This window comes from Alligator mississippiensis, chromosome 2 (genome assembly GCF_030867095.1).
Source record: "Alligator mississippiensis isolate rAllMis1 chromosome 2, rAllMis1, whole genome shotgun sequence".
NCBI classification, from domain to species: Eukaryota; Metazoa; Chordata; order Crocodylia; family Alligatoridae; genus Alligator; species Alligator mississippiensis.
In genome coordinates this window covers 285051450-285064451 of record NC_081825.1, presented here as the reverse complement: position 1 = coordinate 285064451, position 13002 = coordinate 285051450, and the positions used below count along the sequence as shown (strand labels likewise).

At 44.5% G+C, this 13002-nt stretch overlaps 1 protein-coding gene and 1 non-coding gene across 8 annotated transcripts in view; one reads left to right on the top strand and one right to left on the bottom strand.

The window, feature by feature from the left end:
• Positions 1-68: 68 nt before the first annotated feature.
• Positions 69-142, bottom strand: TRNAI-AAU (transfer RNA isoleucine (anticodon AAU)). Its single transcript has one exon. It is a non-coding gene; the product is annotated as a tRNA-Ile (tRNA).
• Positions 143-3469: 3327 nt separating this feature from the next.
• Positions 3470-13002, top strand: part of MOK (MOK protein kinase) — a 28553-nt gene continuing 19020 nt past the window's right edge. Inside the window, exons 1-3 of one of the 7 annotated variants that reach the window (XM_059723239.1) lie at positions 3525-3688; positions 9943-10317; positions 10760-10874. In XM_059723239.1, coding sequence (XP_059579222.1) covers positions 10855-10874 — 20 coding nt within the window. In that variant the 5' untranslated portion in view covers positions 3525-3688; positions 9943-10317; positions 10760-10854. The other 6 variants (XM_059723243.1, XM_006270400.4, XM_019481570.2 and 3 more) reach the window with 6 other exon arrangements.

The window sequence follows — 13002 nt, the reverse complement described above, 5'->3', positions numbered from 1 at the left end:
TCCCCGACAAAACGTTCATTTCAGCAGCGCGGCAAGGTTTCACCCCGGCGCTTTAAAAAGATTTCCTATGGCCCGTACGGGGATCGAACCCGCGACCTTGGCGTTATTAGCACCACGCTCTAACCAACTGAGCTAACCGGCCATTTGATATGTGGCTCTATTTTCTACGTCACATAAGGAATAGAAAACTGCAATGTTTATAATAGATATTAGCATAAGATTACGATCACGCTAAATGTTATTTCTAAAGATCATAGCTTCCTTATATCTATTTAACTCAGGACTTGAAACAGGCCTCCCAGAGAATACTGTGACTGGGATGCCAGATGTATTCCAACACAGAAGGGTTCAGGCAGAAGACACCAGGACACCTGCACTTTTGCACCGGTTCCATCACCACCTATCTACTTCCCTAGGAAGATGTACAGTTATAGAGAGAATTTTAGTTCATCAAATTCAAATATTTCCGTTTGTCATTTATTTTAAAGTATAAAGCCCACCTCTTTTACACACTTTTTTTTAAAGTAAAATATATCACCTTATTTTCTTTTTATAATCTCACTTTTGTAAGTTATTGGACGCATCTACACAAGATGCTGACTGTGCAGTAGCTGAATAACACTGCGCAGTAGTGCATCACACCACCAACAGTGCTAATAATACAGCACAGTATTACTATACTACTGCACAGTAGCTTCACTAAAGAGGTGGTGCTAGCGCTATTGCACAGTAACTCTGGTTACTGCACATTTATTTATTACTTGATTATGCAAATACTAAATCAATGCACAGTAACAGTGCAGTAGCATCTCGTCTAGATGCTCCCATTGTCATACAGGACCCATTGTCATACAGGACCAAAAGCACCTTTTGAAGGGAAGGGGCAAGCTCTCCCTTGGGACTCCTCAAGAAGCTGCGAGAGAGGACACCTGGCAGCCAGCCCTAGCATTGTTTCACAGCCAGCAAGCCTCTGTTTTTCAGACCTTGGCTCTTCTCAGTCTCTGGCTTTCTCAGGAACCCATAGTGCCCTCACCTCTGAGAGCTCCCTTTTTTGGTCATCTCATGAAGGGGGTGCGTTTCCTCTTTTCCAGAGAAGGAGTATTGGAGTGCCAACATCCAAACCAGCACTGCCGACTCTGCTTCAAAAATTCCAGTTCCCTCTGTCCTCACTCACACTTTACTCTGTTCTCCCTGAAACTATCCCTTTCTCTCTATTCCCTCTTCCCTGGGACTTTCCCATCCTCCCTGGGACTACCTTCCACACACCTGCTCTCTCAGAGACTCACTCATTCTCCCTAGGCCTACTCAGGTTCACTTGCAACAAAATAGTTACAAAATAATAGTATTCATCTTGGGGACAACACTCACCGGATATAATTAAACATTATGTCAAGGGGAACTAATCAGGGAGCAGTCTCTGGGGCCTGCTGCCAGGCCCAAACTGCCATCTCCCTCTGAGATGAAAATGGCATCATACTACTTGGGGAACTATTTACAAGAATTCTTTACTGTAAAGCCTGTCCACACTGAGGACCCCCAAATGCTCCCCACCACAGAGAACTGCAGACTAGAATCTAGCTCACCTAGCCCCCTTCATCCCACTTATCTTTTATTCTACTTGAATATAAAGTCTGTCTCCAGCTGCTTGGGCTTATGAGGAACAAAGCAATTTTCAGCTGAAGACTGCAGATCAAATATGGATCAACAACCAGGAGTGCAAATTAGCAAGTCAGTACTTTCATTTTAATCCAAAGGCATCAAATCTTTCCTACGTAATGTTAAAGGGTCTCGTCAAAGCTCAGATTCAAATTAGATTGTAGACATACAAGATTCACTGTTTTTTTCCACAGTAGATGAAGGGTGATCAACCATAGCTCAGCATAGCTAAAGAAAGTAATTTCATAGATTTCATAGACAGTAGAGCCAGAAGTGACCTTGTAAGATCATCGGGTCCAGCCCACTGCCCAAGGGGCAGGAAGTCAGCTAGGGCCAAAGAATCAGCTAGGGTCAAATAATCCAGTATTTGTCTTTGTTGGAAATGCTTTGTTATTTTTGGTCTAGGTGCGTATGTACACACTTAGCTGCTCAGTATTGCGTGCATCTAAAACTATTAACTGAATAGTGATATAGAAGGAATGTTAAGAAAAGATGCAGGTCTAAGTCACCACCTTCCACAGAAAAATCCAGGAAAATCCCAGAAAATTCTGAGTTCCAGGATATGTGGGTTCTGGCAGATTATCCCATTGGGGTAAGGGTGTGAATTCACAAGCTTTCTGAGGCCGCCAGGGACATCTCACTGATTTAATGAGTTTGGGGTGCTTCTGTCCCACATTTCCTTGGCCTCCAAGAAATAGCACTGGTGCTCCTTTCTGCTTTTCCAAAACCCCACCTTCCCCAAATGTTTCTAAGTACTGAGCAGAAAAGAGTGTAAGGCTGATGCTAGCAAACCCTGGCAGATCTACACCCAACCAGGGAGTACCTGGTTCATGTTTCTTTGCTAAATGACTTATAAGTGACTGTAAAAAAATTCTATGTTTTTGTAAGAATTAATAAGTGAAAGGAAACCTCTCACTCTTCCTTGTACAAGCTAAGCAAAAACAATCATTGCCAAGGAGGAATCTAGAAAAAGCTTTCCTTTCCCACTTCCCCTAGAAGCAAGCACAGAGGCACAGACACAAGAACAACCATGCTTAGATAAACCCACCCATGCCCTTTCTCCTCCAGCCTTTTCCAGCACTTTCATAGTGCAACAGTGGAGTGAGTGGCCTTTGCGCTGCAGCAAAAACTGCACTTGATCTTAGGCCGCGAGAGGCCGAGGCCCCACTTGATCTTAGCCCAAGTTGAGCTGAAGCATGTGCTGCATGGGGTGTGCATGGCCATCCACTGTGACCTACATGGGGCGCCTGTGCATCACACCAAGACCCAAAGCCAGCACAATGGGGCGGATACGGCTCTGCAGACCAGATCTGGCCCACGGGCCATGGTCTAAACCAGAGCTGCCAATTCTTACCCCCTCACCTGGATACCTTCTAGACCCCCACTGAGTTAACTGCTCTGCCTCTCAGCAGCGCCCTCCTTAACCCTCCCTCCCTGCCCTTTGCAGTCTCATCACTGCTCCCTGCTCAGCAGCTGGGGCTCCCCTCAGCACCTGCTGAAGCCCTAGGCTTTCTCCCACTAGACAGCTCTGGTCTAGCTGGTCTGCAACAGCCAGAAGTCAGGTTCAAGGCGGGACTGACGGTCCCGGGCTTTGACTTGCATCAAAACCCAGCTGCGACCCCAGCCCCAAGATACCCCCATAACACCCTCCCCCTGCCCTGAAGACAGGACAGGACACGACTGTGACTGCGCCTGCGCGCGTCTGAAACTGGGAGGCTATCCCGGAGGTCCTGCCTCCAAGAGAGCAGAGAACAGCTGCACTGCGCTTGCGCAGCTAGGTGCGCCCGGGAGGTGCTTGTTCTGCGCTTGCGCAGTTGTGTGACCGTGAGCCGGCGGGTGGAGTGTGCTGCGCGTGCGCAGGTGAGCGGCCGGGCGGGAGGTGCCGTCTGCGTCCCGTGCCTGGCTTGGCAGTGCGAGCCCGGGCGGTTGCCAGGGTGACGGCGGGACAACATGGCGCGTTGACAGCTCCGGCGCGAGGGGGGCCGGCGCTTCCGAAAAGGCCGGGACCCCGCCGCCGAGCGGAGGATGAACAGTAAGGGGAGGGGGGGGGCACAGGAGGGACCACAGCAAGGAGCGGGGGCGTGGCTGGTGACGAGTAGTACGGCCCGTGCGTGGGGGTACGGGAGAGACCACAGTGGGAAACGGGGGGCTGGTGGCCAATGGGGACGGGGGCGGGAGCGGGGTGGGATGGCCCATGGCAGGCGGGGAGATTTGCACCCCCCCCGCCCGTACCTGTATATGCAGTTGTATCTAAGTAGCTCCGTGCAGAAATTGGGAGACACCTGCCTGTGTGCCCGCCTGCTTTGGACGGCCGATAGCGGTGCGGATCTCCCTGCCTCCCGCTGACCCCCACGCCTCTCCTGCCTTGCGGACGCGCACTCGCCCTCGCTCGTTCGGAGGGCAGCTGCCAGCCTGCGGGTGCCTGTGTGATTGGGGCAGGCTACTCTGTTCCCTCTCACACAGGTCTCACCCATATTGGCATTACATCTGACCTGTTGCTCACTTCCTTTGGGGATGTGTTTAAATCTGCCTTTCCTCCTATCCTTCCTTGCTGAACTGCCTGGGACTCTTCACCCCTCCGAGTCTCTTATCCACTTTCTTCAGACATTTTAGAAAGGTCAAAAGCACCTATTTTATGATGGATGCTACTAGAAGTAATTATCAGTTGGGAGTTTTGGCCCTCTTTTTCTAGAAATTGTATACAGGTATGTGTGGCCAAAAGCTTGTCAAATTCTCCCCCACCTATACAGCTGAAATTATAAAATAAAAAAATCACACCCCCCCCAGCCTTGCCTCTTGTACTCAGCGCTCAGCGCTCCAGTCCCACATGTCTTAATGATCATCTGTCATTAACATGGCAGTTTTAGGGTCCCTAACATCCTTCCTATGATACTACCAAAACTTCAGACCCAACGTTGATAACCAAATATAAGAACATAAGAATTGCCATTGACTGAGCCAGACCATAGGTCCATCTTGCCCAGTATCCTTTGACACAGTGGCAGAGAGTGGATGCTGAAAGGGAGAGTGACCTGGGTATAACCAGGGTTTCTTCCTACACTGGTGTACTATACTGATACTACCTTCCAGCACATTGAACAGCCGTAAGTCAAGAAAGCTGAAATGGTGTGACCAGGTTATTCTCTTTCATCAGACTTTAAAGTATAAAATGAATATGAGTTTTGTTTCAGAGCCACTTGGCTTCTTTGGGAAATGCTACCCTTCAACACCTAAACACGTTTAAAGATGTGGGCAGACAAATTTGTTACCAAAAAGTGAAAGTGGGGAGGGATTTTACTACACGTTAGCAGCACTTCAGTAACTGTTCATTAGGGCTGTGCAAAATTTCACTGGCTGTTTTGTTTCCGCACTCTTTCGACTCATTTTGAGCTCAAAACAGTGAAATGAAACGAAGGTCTTCAAAACGGCCTTGAAACAAAACGAGGGTAGTCAAAATGTTTCAAAAGTTTCAAAATGTTCCGAGTTTCGAAGCAGCTTGGCTGAGTTCCCCTCCCCAGTGCTACGATCAGGCTAGGGAGGGGAACTCCCTAGCGCTGGAGAGGTGAGTTCCCTTCCCCAGCCCGATCATAGTGCTGGGGAGGGGAACTCAGCTCAGCTGGGCTCAGTTCCCTTCCCTGGCCCAATCAATTGCAGCACTAGGGAAGGAAACTGAGCCCGACTGCACAGCCCCTGCTGCCCTCCTGGGGTTGCGGCCCCCAATCTGCTTGCCGGATGAAAGAAGCTGGGTGCTGCTGCCTGGGACCGATGGTGTGCTGGCACCAGTCCCAGGTGGTAGCACCGGCTTCCCTCCCTCATCTGGCAGGCAGATTATGGGCGCTCAGCCCTCCCAGGGTTGCCCCAATCTGCCTGCCAGATGAGAGAGGCTGTTTTGAGCTTCCCCATTATAGCCTATGGGCAAAACGTCGAAACTGTCAAAACAATGCCACTGTTTCAATGAAACGGAATGAAACAGCGGTTTCGAATCGAAACGAAATGCTGTTCCATTGAAATACAAATCAAAACAGAATGGTGCCATTTCGCACAGCCCTACTGTTCATGTGGATGCACTTATGACATGGTAGATGTTAAATAAAGGCAATTTAGCCCTCTACTGTGATTTATCTTTCGTCTACTACAGCAGGGGTGTCAAACATATGGCCCATAGATCAGACCTGTGGATTGCTGACCCAACCCATGCAAGTGTTTAGGCTGGACCCAGTGCTGCAGGCAGCACAGGGAGGTGGCCTGGGGTGCCACAGAAAGCCTATGCCCCAGACCCCGGTACCACATTCAGTGCCAAGTCCATCCCATGCACTGCAAGCAGCATGCACTCTGTGCCAGCCTTAACAGCTGTGTGCACAACAGGCCCCAAGGCCAGTGTGTACTGCACATAGCTTGTGGTGCTAGACCACAGTACATGGCACAGGGGGCTTGCACAGGGTGTGTGTTCCATATAGAGCCATGTTGGACCCGGAGTTAGCATGCATAGCCAGTTGGCAGGGCACCATATGTAGTGTGTGCTCTGTGCCAGCTCCCCGTGTCCCATGCAGTATATGCAGCTGAGCCACCCCACATGCAGCATGCCCCCATCCAGGACCAGCATGGGGTGAACACTGCCTGTAGCATGCAGGCTGGACCTGGCACTGGCTTGGGCTACACATGTTGGGTCTAACCCAGGGGTGGGCAAAATGTGGCCCAGGGGCCAGATGCGGCTTGCCAGGCCATTCTATCCGGCCCGCGGGGCCCCTAAAAAATTTAGAAAATTAATATTTGACTGCCCTGGGCTGCCTGTTATGTGGCCCTCGATGCCTTGCCAAAACTCAGTAAGCGGCCTTCTGCCCAAACTAATTGTCCACCCCTGGTCTAACCCATGCACCTCAGGCAGCGGGCAGCATGGCAGGGGTTCGGACTTGATGATCTGCTCAGGTCCCTTCCAACCCTACTAACTATGAAACTATGTGCCCTGTGTTGGCCCCAGGGCAAGTATGTGCTGCATATGACCTGGGGTCAGGACCCAGCAGTGCAAACACTGCACAGAGGGTTGTCCCAGTCCAGCCCACAGACCAGCTCAGGGACAGCCTACGGGGCTAGATTAATTTGACAGCCCTGTACTACAGGGTAAGAACACTTAATATAGGACAGCTGATATGAGGTAAATCCATGTCCCTTTTAAACTGTTTACCCTAAGTTATCTAATCATATCCCTGAAGAAGTCCCATATTCTAGAAATTTTGGTCTGTCTGCATATAAATCCATAAGTTTGTAAAATGAATGGAAAATCTAAATACCTTTTCAAATGTTCTATGTAAATTATTACACTTAATTTATCATTACAGTGCCTTCTGAGTGCTTTCTGGCAGTGCATTAAGCAACATAACTAACAGGTGGTTTTTTTTTTCCATCCTTTCTCTGGAGGGAAAAGGACATACATTTACATGTACTGTTAGTGCACATGAATAAACTCTGGAGCTTATTGCACCTGGGCATCACTTCTGCATGCATGCCCAGGAGCACAGCACATGGAGCTGGGTTAGAGCAACCCTGGCTGGCAGGGAGCCAAGGCGGTCAGCCTGCCAGCCCAGGGCTGCTCTCCCTGGCTCAGTGTGTTGCAGAGGGGCTGGCTCGGGCACAAGGGTGCATCAGTATGGGGCTAGCCAGCAGGCAGCCCCTGCACTGAAGCACCCTTGTGTCTCAGCCAGCCAGGGAAGTGTGTACACATGCGCTGCAGTGTAAAAAAACTCCACAGCAGGGTAGTACTTGTATTTATAAGTAGTACCCAGCTGTGGAGTTAATTAATCTACTCTAGCCTAATAGGGGCACATGTGTAGACACACACTGTTTCCTGTGCAGCTAATTAATCAGTTGTGTAGTAAACATCTTGTGTAGATGCTCCCACTGTGGAGTATCTTGTTTGGTAAGTTTCGCGCTAGAACAATTTTTTTTCTTTTTTAAATTTTTGTTACCACAAGAAATATTGCTTTGAAGCAACAATGATTTTATGCCAGCAAGAGAAAAAGTGTGCAATAAAAATGCCGTTTTACATCCTGATTCTCCAAAAACATATGCATATGTTTAAGTTAGGCATGTGAACAGTCTCAGTGAAGTAACCCCACATCAGTCAAGTAATAGGGAATTTTTTCATTGACTTGAATAGGATCAGGATCAAACCTAGGTCAAATACAGTTAGAAATCTTATGTGTTTGCAGGATCTGAGCTTCAGTTTTCAGTATTTTGTTTTTGCTTATTAAAGTGACCTCAGTTAAACTAAGAGACCTTATCATGAGCACATTTTTAAGAGTCTTGACGATTGTTCTTTATACATTTTAATGCAAAATATCAATAGCACAAATTATCAAATCTGTTCTATAAATTCCCAGTCTGACTTAAAAATATTTAAATCACTCCATCCTAGTCCAGTAACTGATTTTTCCTCAAGGATAAAAATACCATGAAGCAATACGTTATCTACTTGTCTCCCAGAGACCTGAGGATAGGTACTATGATACCCCAAAACTTGCTTATGTCTACCCCAGTGGTCTCCAGCCTTTTTAAGTAGGAGATTACCTTTGGCATTTAAAAGCAACCCAAGATCTACTGTGTTCTGCCTCCAGCCCCCTATCTCCTGCCCAGCAGGTAAGTCGGGGGGGTGGATGGAGGCAGAGGGAGAAAAAATTATTTGGGGGCGCGCCTCCCCAGCAGGTAAATTGCACCCAGCCAGGGCTCCACTCAACTTACCCCTGCTCCTGCCTCTGTGGCACTGTGCCTCACTGCGGGGGCCTCAATCTAGCCCCTGCCCCTTCCCTCCCCCACAAACTAAACTGCTGGGCTGGACCTCATGCGTGCATGCACGCAGGCGCTCAGCCCCCCACTGCAACCTCAGATTGACTCTAAGAGGCTCCAAGATCTACCGCAAGAGTCTCCAAGATCTACCAGTGGATTGAGATCCATTGGTTGGTGACCACTGGTCTACCCCAACCGTGTAGCTGATTTAATCAAATATATCACCCACAAGAATTTTTTGCCTTTTGCACATTTCCTGGATCATTATGGTAACAGCATCACCTCAATATTGCCTCAACTATACTAACATTTGGATAAAATGTTGCTGGAGATTCTTTTTTTTTTTTTTATAATTCTATAATACTGAAGTTTAAACAAGCTTATATCATTCTTGTTTTGGAGTCTGTGATAGGGTTTGGTACCTTCCTGTATTGATTCTGCTTCTACTTGTATAGCAGTTCATGAACAGATAAACATATAGCATCAAGAAGTCCAAATGGCATTTTATGAACTGGCATGTTCCTTGTAAGATGTTTCCATCTAAACTGGACAAAAATTATGAAAGAGAGAAATAAAGTTCAGAAAGGGAGAGGGAGGATGTATCAGTGAAGAGAAAGGGAGATGGAGTTCTAAAGGAACTGACTTTTAAAGAGAGTCTGATAGACTTTAGTGTTTCAAACATAGCAGAAGCATGGGGGAATATTCAAAGTCTAAGAGCCTAAAGTAGTGATTTTCAACCAGGGTGCTGTGGTACCTTGGGGTGCCTTGAGATGCTTTCAATGGGGTACCACACAGTGTTAGCATTGTTAGGTTTGCAAACATGATTCATGTGTTAAACCTAAAGATTTCATATAAGAATCTATATATTAAGGACATCCTGCCCTGCTGTGGTCTTCTGAATTCTTTACAACAGAAGAATGTATTATTTTTCTGTAGTCAAAAAACGAGGTGAAAACTAAGAGCATTTTCCGAGGGGTGTCTCAAGTCTAAAAAGGTTGAGAACCACTTGCCTAAAGAGAGAGGCTTAGAAGGAGCATAAGGAGCAAATGCAAAGGTGATCAGTGAGGAATATGGTATTGGAGATTATGATAATAGCCAAAATACTGCTATTAAGTTGGAGGAAAAAGTTTATAAAGGCAATTTTTACAGTAAGCAAGAAAAAAAATACATGAGAACTTGGGTAATGAGGTATGGAAATATTTTAAATTATGTTAATATGAGACACAGCATCCACTGAGACAAAATGTGAGGCTTTGAGAGAAGAAAAGAAATGAAGTTGTAGCACTTTGATTGCTAAGAGGCATCTGAAATGTAAAGTTGATGCTCAAGGGTAGAAAGAGCTTTAAGTAGTTTATTTCCCTGCAGAACTTCCTGGCTACATCTAGGAGAAGTAGTAGGTCTCCACTGGTGTAAGGTTCCTGTAATGAGAGAGGTGTGAGAGGAGGAGGAAAACCTTTGCTACTCTGCTGCCTCCTTGTTCCTTATTTGTGAATCCTCCTTGTATAGGTGGTTGCTGAACCTAAATGAGATGATGAGATTGTAGAGACTATCAAAGACAGAACCAGGATGAACTTTGAACCTTCAGGAGAGACGGGAGGATGCAAATGGATTGAAAAACCATCAGTATAATGGGAGTAGGACCAACTGATCACAGTGTTGAGACAGCTAAGAAGAAAGAAAAGAATTATGTTTAAGACAAGGAAAAGCTCAAGAATAAATAAAACTAAAGAAAACTTTATAATTTTATGCTATTTAAAGTCCTGTGGGACCAGGCTGTCCCTTCCTCGGCTGCTTTATTTCTGTCATAAAGTGCAATTCAGTATTACACTAAAACATTATTTTTAAGACCACATTGAAAATCCTCTGCAGTTTAACATTTGGGTAATGTTTTAAATCTGATTACTGTTATGCTACAGACTGATATAGAAAAGTGCCAACATACACTTGCTTAAAAATAATCCAGAAAGTAAATATTCAGTGCAAAAGAGAAATCTGGAGGGTATGAATGGTGAAATAGACATGGCATCAAAACAAGATGTGAATTTTTGCCTGGCCTTTTGCATGGGGTATATGGGTACAGAACAGGAAAGTACCCATTTACTCTCTGAAATTGTATTTTATTTTCAATAATATAACCATGAGTAGCATGGGTCATGCTAATTTGTTCTAATTCATTTTTTTTCTCAAACGATTGATATGCAAACTAAAAGCATACCATTGAAAATGCTTCAGATTTGAACAAATCAACAAGAGATAAACTTATTTACTGTTTTCAATATAACTTTGAGTTTTAGACTTTAAACTGATCTATTTTTATTTTTAGAATATAAACTAATTGGTAAAATAGGAGAGGGAACCTTTTCCGACGTTTTGAAGACACAGAGTCTTAGGGATGGAAATTTCTATGCATGCAAACAAATGAAGCAGCATTTTGAAAGGTAGGCATAGCTGATCATACTGTTGCCCAAAATCTGCAAATCTTGTTCAAATGAAATGGGGAAATATACATTTAAAACTAAAAAAGGTTTCTGGATACCTGTTCACATGTATTGTAAGAAAGGGGAACCGGAGGCCTGATCATACAGCCACTTACTATCTGGTGTTGTGCACACTACCATGAGAAGTCCCATTCATGGTACTCCCTATAGTAAATTTGACGTCTCTTAATTGAGACAAGATTAGAGGGAGGATTGGAGGTTTTCATTACTACTTTTTTAACAGAACATTTGTTCTTATCTCCTCTCTGATGTGGATTTTGTATTGAAACCACATTCTTAACAAAAGCGAAAACTGAAGGATGTCTGAACACATTAAAGCTATTTGTCTTTCCACCATAAATACATTAGCAAAGGCAAATTGTGTAAAGGAACATCCTAGCTGACAGTCTGTCAGTTTCACTTTAAAGTTATTTTAGTATGAGTCAGATATCTGGCAGTTATCTTTACTCCTTTTATGCAGCTTGTTCCTTTTCATAATATTTGCTTGCCTTTAATTCATATGTGGTTATATCCCCTGACAGTGGACACTATTAGTCATAGAAGGAATTATTTTTTAATGAGAAAATATGTGGTATGGAATTCATAGCACACCTGTACATTCAGCGTTCTCATCAAAGCTGTTGTAGATCACCCATACCAGTTGGCAAAAGGCAAAATTCTGGTCCAAGTTAAACTTTAATTTCTTATTTACTTCAATTAGAGTTATACCTTTGAAACTGTGTGATGAAATTGGTTCTATTGCTTTGAAAAGTTTCAGATGCAACTCAGTGTTCTATTGCAGAAGCGATTATGAAGTAAATAAGCTCTGCAGTTATCAAAGAATGAATTTAAGGGGAAAAAAATCATCCTTTGCTGTAGCTAAAAACTTCCTCAGTCAGCTTAGTCCCCGAAAATAGATTCTGTATTGTACTTAAGAGAAGCTGTTGGTCCAAGGGAGCAGATAAACTCAGCAGATCTGGCTAGCAGATGATGTATATATTTATAAAGATGAACAGAGGTCCCTGCCTGAGTTATACCTAGTGCAACTTGGATACACTCAGTATTTGATGTAAAATAATATGCATTTCTCAGCTTAATCAATATTACAGATGCTAAATAAGGTTATATAGCCATAAGCTGTCTGTAGGACAGGGTTATTTGACAAAAAGGATGCTTTCTTTGAGAAGTATGCCAGGTTGGTGGCGCTATTATCTTTTTATATGTGCAAAACTGGAGCTTCCTTTTTTTAAAGTTAATGATCAGATTTTGTTTACCAGGATGTAATCTTATTAAGAAGAGGCGGCTGGCCCTGCCACATAAACTAGTTTTGAAGCTTCAGTCAGTTTTTCGGTGTACTCCCACTATAATAATGTTGATGATAATAATAATAATTATTGTACTGGGAGTACACTCTGAAAATATGTACCACATATTATTACTACTACAGCACTACTATTACTATTACTATTTATTCATAGTTGGAATTTGGCAGGGTATTTTCTGAGGCAGGATTCCAGTAATAGATTTTTTTAACAAGAATTTCATACAGAGGTCAACTTTGGAGTTACTCTTTCCACAATTTCTGCTTCTTAAAGTCTAGGACCTTTTATTTAATAACCTGGATAAAAAGGAACTGAAACAGATTTTTCAGTATGTATTTTAGTTTATGCATATTGCAGTTGATTAAAATAAAATAGATGGAAATTATACTACCTTGACTGATTCTCAAAATAGCCCTCATATAAACCAGGGGTGGCCAACCTGTGGCACAGATGCTGCAAGTAGCACAGGCAGCCTCTGTGTATGCTATGCAGATTGGGTAAGGGACAGGCAACACAGTGACAGATAGGGCAGAAACCAGAAAGCAGAGCATCACATCAGGCAGGGAGCACAGGGCAAGAAGCAGAAAGCACAGCAGCATCTTGGTCAGGGAGCAGAAAACAGAGCAGATCAGGTAAGTGAAAGGGACTGGCTTATTTGTGGCACATTGGCCAGTGAGTTTGGCCTCACTAATGTAAACCAAGTTTGTAGTCTACTTTTTAATTGAATGGAAGAACCAAAAGTACTGTCTTTCTCCAGAAGAAATATG